The sequence below is a fragment of the Hyaena hyaena genome, unplaced genomic scaffold (assembly GCF_003009895.1).
Source record: "Hyaena hyaena isolate Hyena2069 unplaced genomic scaffold, ASM300989v1 scaffold_209, whole genome shotgun sequence".
NCBI classification, from domain to species: domain Eukaryota; kingdom Metazoa; phylum Chordata; class Mammalia; order Carnivora; family Hyaenidae; genus Hyaena; species Hyaena hyaena.
Genome location: NW_024080844.1, coordinates 2001763 through 2019297, shown reverse-complemented (window position 1 = coordinate 2019297; position 17535 = coordinate 2001763). Strand labels below are relative to the sequence as shown.

At 37.1% G+C, this 17535-nt stretch overlaps 1 protein-coding gene across 2 annotated transcripts in view; it reads right to left on the bottom strand.

Moving 5' to 3' along the window:
• Nucleotides 1–17535, bottom strand: part of RC3H1 (ring finger and CCCH-type domains 1) — an 80818-nt gene that overhangs the window by 42137 nt on the left and 21146 nt on the right. For both annotated transcript variants that reach the window (XM_039242385.1, XM_039242386.1), the window contains exon 2: nucleotides 1573–1947. In XM_039242385.1, the coding sequence (XP_039098316.1) occupies nucleotides 1573–1803 (231 nt within the window). In that variant the 5' untranslated portion in view covers nucleotides 1804–1947. The remainder of the gene's footprint in view (nucleotides 1–1572; nucleotides 1948–17535) is intronic.

The following is a 17535-nucleotide window of genomic DNA, read 5'->3' as shown; positions in this document are numbered from 1 at the left end:
TTTTGTAGAAAGAGTTCATCTTCAGACAACTTTATGAAAAAAAGCAAGCTGTGGTTATTTGCTATTAAAAAAATAGTGCATTTCTAAACTTACTATTCTTATCAAATCTATTTTTTTAATGTTTCCAAAATTTGATAGCGTGATTTTCAAAGTAAAAAGAGAAATGATTATGAAATGAAAAATTAAGTATAAGAAGAAAAAGGACCAACTGCACTGTCCCTTTTGACAAATATTTTATAGTGTTGTTGGTAACATCACAAGAGAGGTTTATCAATAAAGGAAGTTTTCCTTTTGAATAAACTATTCTATTCTCTTTATCTCCAACATACATAATATCAGCCTTTCTTACATTTCAGCAGCTTTTATCAAGACTGGTCTAGAAAATATTAATGGAGCCAGATCCAAAGTTCTAGTATATTTATTCAGAAAATGACTTATGACAAATATATGACAATTCAGACTCACACTATGCAAATTTGGTAACAGATTACTTAAGTAAATCACATCTAGCTTCCAAAAAGTCAACTCCCTTGTCTTTGTGAGATCTTCTGAGGATACTACTGATCTCTACTTTGAGAATACTGAGACAAAATTTCAGAATATTACCATCAGAACTGCCAGACGTGCTTTTACATTTAGGTAGCTAGGGACAGTTCCTCCTACTCTAAAAAAAATGGTTCCCAAAGGCTATGTGCCCTACAGCTTTTTTCATCTTCTTCATCTTTCATTTCAGTTAGCATCTACTAAGTAAAATTATCTGAAGTAGCTTCACTTCTCCTATTAAGTAAAATGCAATGGTTTTTATGAGTAATAGTTTCCCCAATATAAAGAGGTGCTTAAAACAAAACAAAACAAAACAAAACAAAACAAACAAAAAAGACGGGGCTCAGTCAGCTGAGCGCCCAACTCTTGATTTCAGCTCAGGTCATGAGCTCACAGTTGTATGATCGAGCCCCATGTTGAGTTCTGCACTGAGGGTGGAGCCTGCTAGGGAGTCATTCTTTCATATTCTCTCTCTCCCCCTCCTGCTCTTCCCCGCTTATCCTCTCTCTCTCTCTCTTAAAAAAAGGGGGGGGGGGAGCGTCTGAGTGGCTCAGTTGGTTAAGTGTCCGACTTTGGCTCAGGTCATGATCTCACAGTTCATGGATTCGAGCCCTGCATCTGGCTCTGTGGTGACAGCCAGCTCAGAGCTTGGAGCCTGTTTCAGATTCTGTGTCTCCCTCTTTCTCTGACATTCCCCTGCTCATGCGGTCTCTCTCTCTCAGAAATAAATAAAAACATTAAAAAATTTTTTAAAAAGTCCTATGACTTGCCTCTTAAGTTTCTCGAATGATCTCAGTAGCTAAGACTGTTGAGAGACAATGACCACCAGAATAAATGACTGTTATGGCTGAGGAACACTACACTCCAACAATAAATCTCCCAACCACTGAAATGAAGGCTCTGTACCATAGAGAACTTTATCTAATTACATAGAAGGCAATGTTGCCCAATTTGAATTCAACAGGTTTCTCTCAAGAGGAAAACACATACACTTAGAGATTAAAAGGAATAAGAAGCCACCCATCTTACCTGAGCACCCACTAGCTGCAGCAATGCCGAGTTCACAGGGAGGAGCTCAATGTCTGTATTGATAGTGGTCTGGTCAAATGGGCAAGCCTTGCGGTGCAGTTTATTCAGGCACATCTTGCAGACAGTATGGCCACAACCCAAACTGATGGGCTTTCGAATTGTTTCATCAAAAGTCTGAGTGCAAATTGGGCAGGAGAGGAAATCCGTCCACTGTGGAGCTTGTACAGGCATTGTTAACTGGAGTTACAATTCACTAACACACACACGCAAAATAATCTAAAGCAAAGATTCCACTGGAATCAAAATCTTTGAAAAAAGTTTTTTTTTTTTAAATATCTTCTGTAGATACAGTCAGCACATAGTGTGAAATATAACCTGGAAAACAAAAGAAAAAAAAAGAAAAAATAGTGTGCCTTCCTTTTCAATTAACTGTGCATTCACACTCTATTACCTAAAACCTTTTATATGACATTTATATCACTAATGTCCATCATTTTGCACTTTCATAGAATAAGAGTCATAATAAAACTTCAAGTCTCATTCCCTTGCTGTAGACATATGGAGTGGACCCCAGAAAGATAAAATAACTTGCCCAAGGTAACAAATGAAGTTAATAATAAGGCTAGACCCAGGAACTAAATCTCACAAGTTTATCTAAGTCTACAATTGTTTTATATTTAAGAATTAACGTTTTAAAGGTGGCTAATAATATTGTTTCTTGAGCTGCATGCCAGTTACATGAATCTGTTCAGCTGTGAACATTTATCAAGCACTGATGATACATACACTTCTGTGTATGTTACACCTCAAGAAAGAGTTTTTAAAAACTGGCCTCAAGTAAAAATTACCTCAAAATATTTTATCATCAAATTGGGCATGAGTAATCAAATAACAAAGAGTCTGTGAACTTTTTTAAAGTCTTTTTCTTTTAAGAGTTTCAAATACTGTTAAAGAGTTTTATTTATCAGTAGTTAGTTATCTTTCAGTCCCTGCTATGGTCTACACTTGTTGCTACAGTGTGCTATGTCAGAACAACTGCACGGTACAACTGTTTACTTCAAAAGATTTTTTTAAACTCCCAACTTTATTAATGCCCCAACAATGATAATTCAAATTTCATTGCCTAACCTCTTTTTTGGCAGAGGATAAAAACCAAATTACAAAACTTATCGCCTCTGTCTAACACAAATTTGTTTTTATATATAAAATTCAACCTAAAACTTACAGCACATATTTTAGACAATACATACTATATTTATCTAACTGTAGTTTCTAAAAATGAGAATTGATATACAGAACAACAAAATAACAGTATTACAAGTTGTTACAGATTTTATTATTCTCCAGAGACACTGCTTACAAATATGAAAACAATTAAGCTGTAATTAACTAAGAAAGCAAATTATCTAATATACCTTATTCGAGCATTACATTTAATTCTTGTTTTATTGAAACAACTCAACCTTAAATGCAAGCCTGTTAATGATGAGATAACAGTTTTCATTAGGTATGTTAAAAATGTATCCATTCATTCAACAAATATTTACTAAGCACTACTATGTGCCAGACTGAATTGTTGGGGAAACAGTGAAACAGCACAGTCATAGTATCTGCCTTCAGAGTAACTGTAGCTTTGTTTGTTTTTCTGCAAAGTGTGCTATAACATATTTTACCAAGTTATAATTTAAAAAATTTTTTTTAAATGTTTTATTTATTTTTGAGAGAGAGAGACAGCTTAAGTAGGGGAGGATCAGTAAGACAGGCAGACACAGAATCTGAAGACAGGCTCCAGGCTCTGAGTTAGCTGTCAGCACAGACTCCGACGTGGGGCTCGAATCCACGAACCAGGAGATCATGACCTGAGTTGAAGTTGGACACTTAACCGACTGAGCCACCCAGGCGCCCCCCAAGTTATAATTTTAAAGTTTATTTATTTTGAGAGAGCGTGTTGTGTGCATGCACACAAGCAGGTGAGGGGCAGATAGAGGGAGAGAGAGAATCCCAAGCAGGCACCGTGGGGCTGGACTGCATAAACCATGAGATCATGACCTGAGCAGAAAACCAAGCGTCAGTTGCTCAACCAACAGAGCCACCCAGGCACCCCAAGTTATCTGCATGTGTGTTAAAATGACTCTTGCAGTAACAAGAATGAGCAAATAAAGAAATTACTCACAGTTTGATTTCAATAATGTTTTAAAGATAAAAACTTCTAATAAAATGGATTTAATCAAATACATTACGAGTAGCTACAAGTATGTTTATAATAAATTATTAATACTTAATAAATTAAAACTCATCTGGAAAGATAAAAAAGAAAATACAGCATTTAATTATTCAACTGTAGACTCAAATGCTAGATTTGTGCACTGGGTTGCAGAATGCTCAAAAACAAGGGTAAATTTTTAGAGAAGACCTAATGTTCAGAAAAGAAATTGTATATTAGTCATAAACTGTTTGCTGAACCTGATTAAGTAGATAAAGCATCACATAGGGCCGCCTGGGTGGCTCAGTCAGTTAAGCATCGACTTCGGCTCAGGTCATGATCTCACAGTTCATGTTTCGAGCCCCGCGTTGGGCTCTGTGCTGACAGCCAGCTCAGAGCCTGGAGTCTGTTTCAGATTCTGTGTCTCCCTCTCTCTCTGACCCTCCCCTGCTCATGGTGTCTCTCTCAGAAATAAATAAAACACTAAAAAAAAATTTTTTTTAAAGCATCATATAAACTTTTCTATAGATTAGCATGGCAATATATATATTAATGCCTGCCTGCAAAGAATCCGAACTTGTGTTAATCTCTGCAAAGAGAGCTTAATGGTTCCTTCCTTTTTACTAGTATGGCCTTTTAGACAACTTAAAATGTGTTCATCTTAAAGTATAGATAAAATACAGCACTTCATTCTCTCAGACACTATAAACTATACAAACCCGGAAGGGCACAAAACATAATTAAATGTTGGGGGCGTCTGGGTGGATCAGTTAGTTGAGGGTCTGATTCTTGACTTCAGCTCAGGTCATGATCCCGGGGTCGTGGGATTGAACCCCAGGTCGGGCTCTGGGCTGAGGGTGGAGGTTGTTTAAGATAATGCCCCCCCCCCCTCAATCTCTAAAATAAATAAAAATTTAAAAGATTAAAATATATGTATAATAAATGTTTTTATAGCATGTTATAATTTTTACTATGAATACAGCTATGTGCCACATACTATGCTAAATGCCTTACATAGAACACTTATAAAAGGTAGGTAATTACTGTTATCCCATCTTACAGATATGAGAAATGGAAGTTTAGAGAGACTGAGGAGGATAAAAAGAAGAGCTAAGATATTAACCTAAATAGTCTGGCACAAAACCCAAATTCATAACCAGATCACTATTCACAAATTAAAGGTTAAATATAAAGAAGGAAGAACTACTTGTGATTTCCTTCAAAATTCAATGTCACAAAGCTGCATTCCCTAATACGTACTGACTTCACAGTAATTTTGCTAAACTTATTGCCAAATCTAATGGTCAGGTCCTTGTTCTAATCTTGTCTTCTCAATAAGTTATGAAACAGACAACTACTCCCTGCTTCTCGAAACGGTCAATAAACCACATTCCCCTAATCCTTTCTAACTCATTGGCTATGTTTTTGGTCTCTTAAACTCCTAAGTGCTGGAATCCTCAGGTCTCTATTTTGATTTCTCTTATCATTATCCAGCTAAAATCCTGAAAAAGCTTCCTATTATATTTAGAATAAAATCTGGACTTCCCATTCTTATTTACAAAACCCTAAATGATATGACCTGTAATTATCTCTCCAACTCCATTTTCTAACACTTATCCTCATCTTAGTATGTTAGTACTAGGTATTCTCTCCATCTAATCTCTGAATTGGAGGGCACTCTTCATCACTTAGATGCCAGCAAAAATGTCATATCCTCCCTGAACACTCAGAACTCTAAATCATTCAGGGGCGCCTGGGTGGCTTAGTTGGTTAAGCGTCCGACTTTCGCTTAGGTCATGATCTCGCGGTTCGTAGGTTCGAGCCCCGCGTCGGGCTCTGTGCTGACTGCCAGCTCGGAGCCTGGAGCCTGTTTCAGAGTCTGTGGCTCCCTCTCTCTCTGACCCTCCCCTGCTCACGCTGTCTCTCTCTCGGGGTGGGGGGTGGAGGGGGGGTAAAAAAAAAAGTTAAAAATTAAAAAGAAAAAGAACTCTAAATCATTCTATAATCTGTCACTGTATTCAAATTCTCTACAAAACATTTACATCATCTGTTAGGTAACATTTTCCTTCTTATATTTTTATTTGCTTACTCAATATCTATCTAATATTAGAATATAGACTCCACAAGAGCTGAAATCTAATCCATCTTATTCACTATGAAAGACATAGCTCCCCACTATAATTTAGGCTACCTAAAAATTTTGCTTATAATTTTAGCGCTCATAAGACATGTGAAAACCTATTCATAAATCTCTAAGGAACTTAAAAACTCTTAAATTAAGAAATTCTAATCTATATTATTCTTTTTTGTTTTCAGAAATAATTTATTAATATAATTGCATTAATATTAAAAGCTGTTATTTTATTTTTTATTATTTTGTAGTTTATTGTCAAGTTGGTTTCCATATAACACCCAGTGCTCATCCCAACAAGTGCCCTCCTCCATGCCCATCACCCATTTTCCCCTCTCCCACACCTCCCATCAACCTTCAGTTTGTTCTCAGTCTTTAAGAAGAGTCTCTTATGGTTTGCCTCCCTCCGTCTCCTTAACTATTTTCCCTCTCTATATTACTCTTTAATAAGTCTTAAAATTGCAGGCAACTTTTTGAAATTTATGACATCTGACAATGTAGAATTGTCAGAATATAGAAAATATTCTGACAATATAGAAATATAGAATATAGAAATATAGAAATATAGAATATAGAAAACAAGTAGAAAATATGGTCAACATCAGTTTTATGGACTTGAAAACTCACTGCTCTCATAAATGATCTCATATCTGTGCTGCCATAAAAGTTTTCCAAATTATTCTGTTGTAACAAGAACTATTTTTTTAATGTTTATTTATTTTTGAGAGAGAGAGAGAAACAGCAGGGTAGAGGCCAGGGGTTGTGGGGGCGGACAGATGATCCAAAGCGGGCTCTGTGCTGACAGCAGGGAGCCTCAAACCCATGAATCGTGAGATCATGACCTGAGTCAAAGTTGGATGCTCAATCAACTGAGCTGCCCAGGCGCCCTATAATAATGTTTAAAATACAATCACAAAATTTTATTGGTAAAAGACACCTTAGAGTTCATCTGGTTCTAGTTAATTTTTCAAGATAACATTTACTTATGTCCCTCTAAATTGCAAATATTATTAAACTTTTTCAAACACCTCTTTTCATTCAATCTTTAAAACCCAAAGTTGGAATCACTTTCCCTCTTTTTGCAGAGAAATAAAATTAACATTCAGAGAGCTCTATACAAGATCACATAAATAGTAAGTGGCAAGATACAACCACCTCAGATTGGTACTTGATACTAAAGCTTATACACTTGCCACTGCACCAATTCAACGTGGAGAAGACCAAAAACAAGGCAAGTAAAAGAGTTACAAAGCCATGCACTTGATGCCAGAGCTAGGATTAGAAACCAAGTTTATAGTTTTAGTGTCCCGTGCACCCCTATCAGACTGCCTTGCAAATAAACCTATCAACAAATCCCTGACTTTTAAAATATCCTTGCATACTAACATGTCTCCCGTGGTAAAGGGAAACAAAAGTAAAAATGAACTATTGGGACCTCATCAAGATAAAAAGCTTCTGTGGGGCACCTGGATGGTTCAGTCGGTTAAGCATTGCACTTGGGCTCAGGTGATGGATCTCCTAGTTCATAAGTTCAAGCCCCACAACAGGCTCTGCAGTGACAGTGCGGAGCCTACTTAAGACTCTCTCTCTCTGCCCCTTCCCTAATTGTGCTCTTTCTCAGTCTCAAAATAAATAAAAATTTTTAAAAAAGATAAAAAGCTTCTGCACAGTGAAGGAAACAAAACCAAAAGGCAACCAACAGAATGGGAGAATATATTTGCAAATGACATATCAGATAAAGGGTTAGTATCCAAACTCTATAAAGAACTTATCAAACAACACCCAAAAAACAAATAATCCAGTGAAGAAATGGGCAAAAGACACGAACAAACACTTTTCCAGGGGAGATCTCCATATGGCTAAGAGACACATGAAAAGATGCTCAACATCACTCATCATCAGGGAAATACAAATCAAAACCACAATAAGCTATCACCCCACACCTGTCAAAATGGCTAAAATGAACAACTCTGGAAACAACAGGTGTTGGCGAGGAAGCAGAGAAAGGGAAACACTTTTGCACTGCAGGTGGGAATGCAAACTGGCACAGCCACTATGGCGGTTCCTCAAAAAATTAAAAATAGAACTACCCTACGACCTAGCAATTGCACTACTAGGTATTTATCCAAAAGATTAAAAAATGCTGATTCAGGGACGCCTGGGTGGCTCAGTTGGTTAAGTGCCGACTTCAGTTCAGGTCATGATCTTATGGTTCATGGGTTCGAGCCCCGTGTCGGGCACTATGCTGACAGCTGGCTCAGAGCCTGGAGCCTGCTTCAGATTCTGTATCTTCCTCTCTCTCTGACCCTCCTCTGCTCATGCTGTCTCTCTCTCTCTCTCTCTCTCTCACACACACACACACACAAATAAATAAAAAACATTAAAAAAATTTTAAGTGCTGATTCAAAGGGGCACATGCACCACAATATTTACAGCAGCCCTATTGACAACAGCCAAATTATGGAAAGAAACCAAATGTTCATTGACTGATAAACAGATAAATAAGATGTGGTGTGTATATACACAACAGAATATTTTTCAGTGACCAAAAAGAAATGAAATTCTGCCATTTGCAACAATGTGGATGGAACTAGAATGCATTATGCTAAGCAAAATAAGTCAGTCAGAGAAAGACAAATATCATGATTTCACTCATATGTAGAATTCAAGAAACAAAACAGATGAACACAGGGGAATGGAAGGAAAAATATGATAAAAACAGGGAGAGAAGCAAACCATAAGAGACTCTTAAATACAGAGAACAAACTGAGGGTTTCTGGAAGGGAGATGAGTGGAGGGATGGGCTAAATGGATGATGGACATTAAGGCAGATACTTGTTGGGATGAGCACTGGGTGTTATGTGTAAGTGATGATTCACTAAATTCTACTCCTGAAACTATTATTACACCATATGTCACTTAACTTGGATTTAAAAAAAAAAGAGAGAGAGAAGGGGCACCTGGGTGGCTCAGTTCGGTTAAGCCTCCAACTCTAATTAATTCTGGCTCAGATCATGATCTCAGGGTCATGGGATCGAGCTCTGCATCAGGCTGTGTTGAATGTGGAGCCTGCCTCTCTCTCTCACGCTCCCTCTGACCCTCCCCTGCTTGCACACTCTCACTTTCTCAAAAAATAAACACATAAGCATATTAAAAAAAAGGACAAAATTAATAAATTGAAAAATAAAATAAAATATCCTTGTATAAGGGGGTGCCTAGGTGGCTCAGTCTGAATGTCCGGCCTTGGCCCAGGTCACAATCTCACAGCTCGTGGGTTTGAGCCCCACATAGGGCTCTGTGCTGACAACTCAGAGCTGGAGCCTGCTTCAGATTCTGTGTCTCCCTTTCTGCTCCTCCTCTGCTTGTATGCTCCGGTTCTCTCTCTCTCAAAAATAAAGAAACATTAAAAACATTAAAAAAAATCACTGACTCAGACATACTGAAATAAAGTAACTAGTGAAAACATAAGATTAAAAAATATATAAATAATAATTTATATGAATATATATTTCCTCTGTATTTGCACCACAACCTCAACAAACTTTTGTAAATTCTTTTAAAAGTAGGCATTCAGGTGCATCAAACATATTTTTTTAACAATTACATTCAAGTGTCTCCCTTTCACCCCTATCTTTTTTCCCTTTAGTCCTCACTTCCACCCACCTGCACAGATAAACCTCTGGTTTATGTTCTTTTCAGCTTCTTTATCCATATAGGTCAATACACAAATATATATTATTAATTGGACAAAAAGTATTTTAAATACTGTTTATAATTCTTCTATCTTTTTCTTTATTAAACCAGTTTTTCTTAGAAATTGTATCCTAAAAACCTTTCTCCATTCCCAGTAAAAATTAAACAGTCACTTGCATAAAAATCTTTTATTGGTCTTTACTATGTGCCTAGCACTCAGTATAAAAAATAGTGAACAAGCACGTCTGTGCAAGTCTGCACAGACCTTACACTGTTTCCTTCATTACCTATGTAAACAATAGAGACACAAACTAAATACATGACTCCAAGGCATGGTAAATGGTATCAAGGTAAAGGTAAAAGACGGGAAGAAAGAAGTACATACAACAGAGATAATCTAAACAAACTGGGGTGGGGTCATGATCCCAGGGTTGTGGTATTAATGGATGTAAATGGATAGAAAGAAGTAAAAGGTCGGGAAAGATGTCAAACTTAACAGCAAATTACACAATTGGGCAACCTATAAAATGCATATAATCATGAATTTCCTAAGTGCAAATAAATTTGAAACAATGAAAACAAGAGAAGCTAGAGTACATTTAGAACACAATTTAGACTACTTCTAAGATAAATTATTCTAAGACTATAAAATTTTGCCTTATTAAATGAACTCTCTTACACATTTGGATAGCCCAATCATCAAAACTTAGTTCTTTTCAAAATTCATTAAAAACTCTTCTACAACTTCTCTAGAATTTACCTGTTTCAAAGCACTAGCACATTTTATTAATTTTATGTATCACTTCATCTCACTTAACCTAGTAAAATGAGGTATATAGCTGCTAATCTCTCAAATTTTCTAGTAAAATAGTTCTTAGAGAAACTGTAACAAACTTGACATAATAAACCTATAGAATCAGCATCCAGTTCTTCACTAAAAATGAAAGTATTCTAGGGGTGCCTGGGTGGTTCAGTTGGGTAAGGGTCCAACTCTTGATTTTGGCCCAGGTCATAACCTCATGGTTCATGAGTTCAAGCCCCACATTGGGCTCCAATGCTGATGGTGCACAGCCTGCTTGCAGTTCTCTCTCTCTTCCTCTCTGTCCCTTTAGCATGCACATGCTCTCTCTCTCTTAAAATAAATAAACTTTAATAAAAAGCCTTCTTTTGATTATAAAAAGAAGTATGAAAGACCAAAAGGGGAAAACAGTATTTTAAAAGCTTGATTTTACTTGGGAAATTTGATGATTATGAACAGTAATTCCCTCTTTGATGATTCTATTTTAGGAACTATAAAATAAAGCAAAGTTTTTTTTAGAACGTCAAAATGTCATTAACTGTAGTTATTAGACTTAAGAACGATTTTCATTTCCTCATTCTTTAAACATCTTTCTAAACATTCTCCAAGCTTTCCCGTAGCAGATGTTTACATCATCTTCAACCACAAAACATATCTAATTCACTCACACAGGGCACATGGCTTAGTGAATATAGTAAATCTTCTTTCACTACAGAGTAAACCTATTAAATAAACTGACAGAGGCGCCTGGGTGGCTCGGCTGGTTGAGCATCCAACTTTGGCTCAGGTCATGATCTCACAGTTCGTGAGTTTGAGCCCTGCCTTGGGCTCTGTGTCTCCCTCTCTCTAGCCCTCCCCCACCAGCATTCCATTTCTCCCTCTCTCAAAAATAAATAATAAACATTAAATAAGTAAATGAATGAATGAATGAATGAACTACCAAACACCAACATCCAGATAATCTTTAAGCTTCCTCAGAGCAAGCTTCTGTCAGAAAAAAAAAAAAATCCTAAATAATTCTATTCATCAAGGCACATGTGCTCAAGGCTTCCAGACATCTCACTGTGTGTTAGGGGCCAGCCCAAATCTAGCTCAACAACAGGAGTAATTCTACTGAAACCTTTCTAATTAGAAAAGCATGGACAATGGGCCCTCTTTATTTCTAACAAAAATCCAGACAAGTGACTGTTACTCAATGATGAAGGCAATGGTTAACCTTCCTATCAGTTAAAACAAGGCCTGCTCCCCTTCCTAAATGGCAAGTTGGGATTTTTACTGTTACTAATTGATCATACACAACAACATGATAGTTAAGTAACAATCAGTCCACCTTGAAGAAGGCCCAAATTTTAAAATATCATATAGCTTCTCCAATAATATTCACATTTTTACACCAGGAACAGTAGTGCTCATAGATACTATAGACAAGATTATGACATGATACATTAAAGAGCTTGGTTTTCTGAAAATAAGCTATGTGTCACGTATTATGCTAGGTGTTTTCAGATGCTTTTCTTATTTAAGTGTGTACCATAAATCGAAACCACAATATGAACTACCACCAGTAAGCACTATCTGTTAAGTACCAAGTAGGCGCCAACACTTTCAGTGCTCTGTATACAGTATCTAATTAATTATTCACAGCAATGCTGTCATGCACATATTACTTTCATTTTGATGATAAAGAAACCACAGTACAGGGCAGTACCCAAAGACACAAAGCTAGCAAGTGGCAGGACTACGATTTAAACTTGGCCAACCTAACTCCCAAGCTCATACTTTTAAATACTGTAATTTGTACCTTCTTACAGATGGGAGCCAATAGTCATTAGGGCAGGAGAACTTTTGGTTTTTAATGTTTATTTATTTGAGAGAAAGAGAGACAGACAGAGGATCCAAAGTCGGAAAGGGAGCTCCACTAACAGCAGAGAGCCTGATGCAGGGCTCAAACTCATGAACTGTGAGATCTTGACACTTAACCATGTGAGCCACCCAGAAACCCCAACCAAGGCCAAGGAAGGGGAACTCTTAAGGGTGATGGAAATGTTCTAAAACTGAATTGTGCTGACTGCACAATTCTGCAAATTTACTAAAACTCACTGAGTTGTGCACTTAAAATAAGAAAATTTTATTAAGTATGTAAATTATGTCAATAAAGCTATTAAAATCATTAAAATTGAAGTCTTTTTAACATAGTCTTAGTCTTCAAATATTTAAATGTAATATAAATATAATATAAAAATATATAAAATATATATAATATAGAAAATATAGAAAATAAAATACAGGGGTGCCTAGGTGGCTCAGTCAGTTAAGTATGCAACTCGATTTTGGCTCAGGTCATTATCTCACAATTCAGGAGTGCAAACCCCGGGTTGGGCTCAGTGCTTACGGTGCAAAGCTTGTTTGGGATTTATCTCTCTTCCTCTCTCTCTGCCCCTCCCCTGCTTGCTCTCTCTCATAATAAAGAAACTTAAAAAATATATAAAGACAATATCCCTAATTAAAAGCTAAATTGTACTGCTTTGAAGATTTCATTTAAATATATTATAAACTGGGGCACCGGGGTGGCTGAGTCAGTTAAATGTCCAACTTCAGCTCAGGTCATGATCTCCCAATTCATGGATGTGAGTCCCCAAGTCAGGCTCTGTGCTGACAGCTCAGAGCCTGGAGCCTGCTCTGAATTATTTGTCTCCCTCTCTCTGCCTGTACCCTGCTCATACTCTCTCTCTCTCTCTCTCTCAAAAATAAATAAAACATTAATATATATATATATATATTAAAAACTGACACCAAAAAAAATTGTTAAAGGGGTGCCTACGTGGCTCACTCAGTTGAGTGTCTGACTCTTGATTTCAGCTCAGGTCATGACCCCCAGGGTCATGGGATATTGCTGATGACTCCCCTCCCCCCCCCACATTGGACTCTACACTGACCTGAGTGTGGAGCCTGCTTAAGATTCTCTTTCCCCCCCACCCCCACTTCTGCCCTTGTCCCCTGCACATGCTTTCTCTAAAACCAATAAAATTTAAAAAGAAATAAAAAGTTGCTAAAAATGTATTACACCATTTCCTCTATACAGGCTCATTTTATCTGACTCTGATTTAGAGGGAGAAAACAGAAATGAACTTCAAGTATCTAATCTGGGCCAGTTACACCTCTCAGGCATTTTTATGCCCATTTTATACATAACACTTGAGCTTCAACAGCATTAAATAACTTGCCTGAGCTAATAAATTGTGAGCTGAGACTACAACTCAGCTTTATGTGAATGTGAAGTATAAACTGCCCTGAGAAAGACAGATTAAACAAAACTGGATTGTTTGTAAGAAGAAAACCTTGGTCTCTCACTCTGCCCAACGAGTTTAACTCTGTATTCTTGGTCCTAATTTAATTTGTCATTTCTCTGGAACATTTCCATAGCAACCGCCATGCAGGGCAACATCAGAGAACATTTTTAACAATCTTGAAAAACAAAGCAAAAAGCAGGAAATGAAAACAAAAAGAAAAAAATCAACAAAGCCTTATTATAACAATGCCCAGTATTATAATTCTCAGCAGAGTATCAATTAATTCACAGATGAAATACTAGTCTCAGATTTTTGAGGAGGCTCAAGGTTTTTCCAGCAATAATGTCCTGTGAAGAAAGATCCAAGTTAAAAAAAAATTTTTTTAGTGTTTATTTGCCTTATGAGAGAGACAAACAGTACGAGAAGGGGAGGGAGAGAGAGAAAGGGAAACACAGAATTCAAAGCAGGCTCCAGGCTCTGAGTTGTCAGCACAGAGCCCAAACTCAAGGACCATGGGGCCCAAACTCAAGGACCATGAGATTATGACCTGAGCCAAAGTCAGATGCTTAACCAACTAAGCCACCCAAGGTGCCCCAAGACCCAAATTTGATTATAAAAATATCTTCCCAAAATATGTGAACACATCATTCCAGATGTAAATAATGTAAATGCTAATGTTAGTACAAATAGACAAATACCTCAGACAGGTATAGAGAGAATAGCTTCTTATTTAGAGGAAGGAAAGCCGAAAAGATAGGGCTTGATAAAGAAGGGTTGAAAAGCAGCAAAGGGTTCACTTACATGGCTTATTTCAAAAGAAACATTTCTACCTGCAGCATAATGCCAAATTAAAAAAAAAAAAAACAGTAAAAGATAAAACCATTCATGGAGAAGCTGCCTAATCTGAAACTGAAGCAGCACTCTAGAAGATGACTGACAGCTTCTAACTGTGTATGCAGTTTAAAGCTCCAGGTTTTTATTCTACCTAAAGTTATACGTTGTGTGTAAATGTGCTACACTAAAGAGGACATCACCAGTTATTAAAGAGGTGGCAGAAAAAGCATCATCTTAAAAAGAAAAGGGGGAGGGGGCGCCTTGGCGGCTCAGTCATGATCTCACGGTTTTTGGGTTCGAGCCCCAAGTCGGGTTTTGTGCTGACAGCTCAGAGCCTGGAGCCTGCTGTGGATTTTGTTCTCCCTCTCTTCCTCAAAAGTAAATAAACATTAAAAAAAAAAAAAGCATCATCTTTAAAGTATCTGTGAGATAGTAAACAGGGAAAACTAATGATTATAGCAAAACAGCCAAAGGTTACTTCACTTTTTCAGCTTTTACATAATACTCTGCTGAATATAACATATACTATATTGTTAAGTATATTATCACCATTTAGTGGTATTCCAAACATCAACACGACAAGAACTAATAACCAAAATCAGGAATATTTTGGAATACACTCAGCATTTTTGTGCATCTGTTATTTTGTTAATTGCTTTCAGATTAAATTCAAATTTCTGATGTTGTTTTCTTTGTGAAAACTGATGTCTTCTTAATTAAGCCTATTTTCTAAATCCTAAAGATAACTCAGCCCCAACACAGAAAGATCCATGCATAATTTTTGGCACCTCGGCCAAATATTTTAACTAGACTTTAAATAGTTTTTCAGGTCACGTTCTGAAATCTCTCCTCCTGCTGCAATAATGGCTCCTTTTGAGAACAGGAAGTTTGTTCCTCTGGTCCCCAGAAGTTATTTTGAGACACAATGACAAATCTGATTGGCAAGTATTCAGTAATCATGAATGTAGGGGTAAATGCTCACAAGGAAAAGAAAATCTAACCTGTGCCTCATAAACTCATTATTTCAGACTGTTAACTACTAATCTATATAGACTATATAGTTTATTGGGGCAGCGCTAATAATCCATTTCTTCAATTTATCCCTCCCTACAGGTATGGTTAAATCCTTGTTCAGAGGAGCTTAAAAAAACACATTCTATCTCCAACCTTTAATTTAAAAAAAAAAGTTGGGGCACCTCGCTGGCTCAGGGGAATGTGCAACTCTTGATCTTGGGGTTGTTGAGTTTGAGCCCCCTGATGGGCACAGAGCTTACTTAAAAAATAAATAAAAGTCATTCAATCCCTGTCCTTGTCTTCTTAGGCTCTATTCTCTACTCCCTCACCTTTCAGTTTTAAAACTACTCACTCTATCCCAACCACTATGTTGAAATAACTCTTAATAAAAACATCAATGACCTTCTTTTAAAATTCAATGGTTCTTTCTCAGTCATTAATTTCTTTTTACATAGCATTTAATAATGTTGACCAGTTATTCCTACAAATGCCATCCCCTTTTGGTTTCTATGATGGCATACTGTCCAGCTAATCCACTAACGGCAAACCACTGCTTGCTGTTGAGGGCTTCTCCTTCTCTGCCTATCTCTGGAATATATATGATTTTCTAGAATTCCTTCCTCAATTCTTTCCTCTACAAAATTTCCCTGAGAAATTTCATCTATTTTTCAGCTTTCAAATACCTACTACATGCTGATGATTTCCAAATCAGTATCTCAAGTTCAGAGCTCTCTTCTTTTTTATGTTTTTAAATTGTTTATTTACTTTTGAGAGAAAGACAGAGTGAGAGCAGGGGAGGGACAGAGAGAGAGAGAGAGAGAGAGAGACAGAATCTGAAGCAGGCTCCAGGCTCTGAGCTGTTAGCACAGAGCCTGATATGGGGCTTGAACTCCGAGAGATCATGACCTGAGCCGATGTCGGATGCTTAACTGACTGAGCCACCCAGGCACCCAGACGTCTCTTCTCAAGGCCAACCAGGGCCATATAACCAGTTGGTTACTAGCCATCCATGACTAACTAGAATCTCAAATCATCTCAACCTTACCAAAAACCTTTTGTTCCCTATGTCGAAGATGAGTCAGTCACTTACCTGTTGACAGAAGCATGGGGAATCATCCCTGACTTTTCCCTTTTCCTCAAACCATCCCCATCAACTAATCAGTCATCAAGTCCTATCATTTTATTTCGATGTTTCCTGAAACCTTCCCAGCCATTCCCAGTATCTAAGTTTAGGTTACCAACATTTCTGATCTAGATTACTAGATTTCTTATCTATAGTATCCCTGTTAACAGTATCCTTAATAGAGCAATTAACTAAGCCATAACTAGACTCTAAGTTCCTTAAAATCAGAGAATATCTTTTTTTCCCTTTTGTTATTTTCTCTAAGGTTTTTAGAGAAAAAGTCAATACACATTAGCAAACCTATTAAACTGGAGTATTTCTGTTTTCTCCAATAGAAAGTCAACTGAGCTAATGGAACGCTTGCTGCTAGGGAAGAAACCTAGTGCCTTACCATCTAGAGTAGCATGGATCAACAAGGATTTAGAAGACTTGAATAACAACATTAGGAACCAACTAGACCTTAAAGACATCCAGAGAATACCTAACAGAATTCTTTTCAAGTATACACAGAACATTCTCCAAGACAGAACATCTGCTGTACCATAAAACAAGTCTCAATACATTTAAGAGGATTGAAATTGCTGAAGTTATATTCTCTGACCGCAATGGAATGAAATTACAAACTAATAACAGAAAGAAATTCGGGGAAGTCACAAACATAGGGAAATAAAACCACAATAATGTAAATAACCAATAAGGCAAGGAAGAAATCAAAAGGGAAACTCGAAAATATTTTGAGATGAATGAAAATGAAGAGATAGCATATAAAAACTTATAAGATGCAACTAAAGCAAGGTTTAGAGAGAAGTGTAGGGCTTTAAATGCTTACATTAAAAAAGAGGGGCGCCTGGGTGGCTCAGGTGGTTGAGCCTCTGA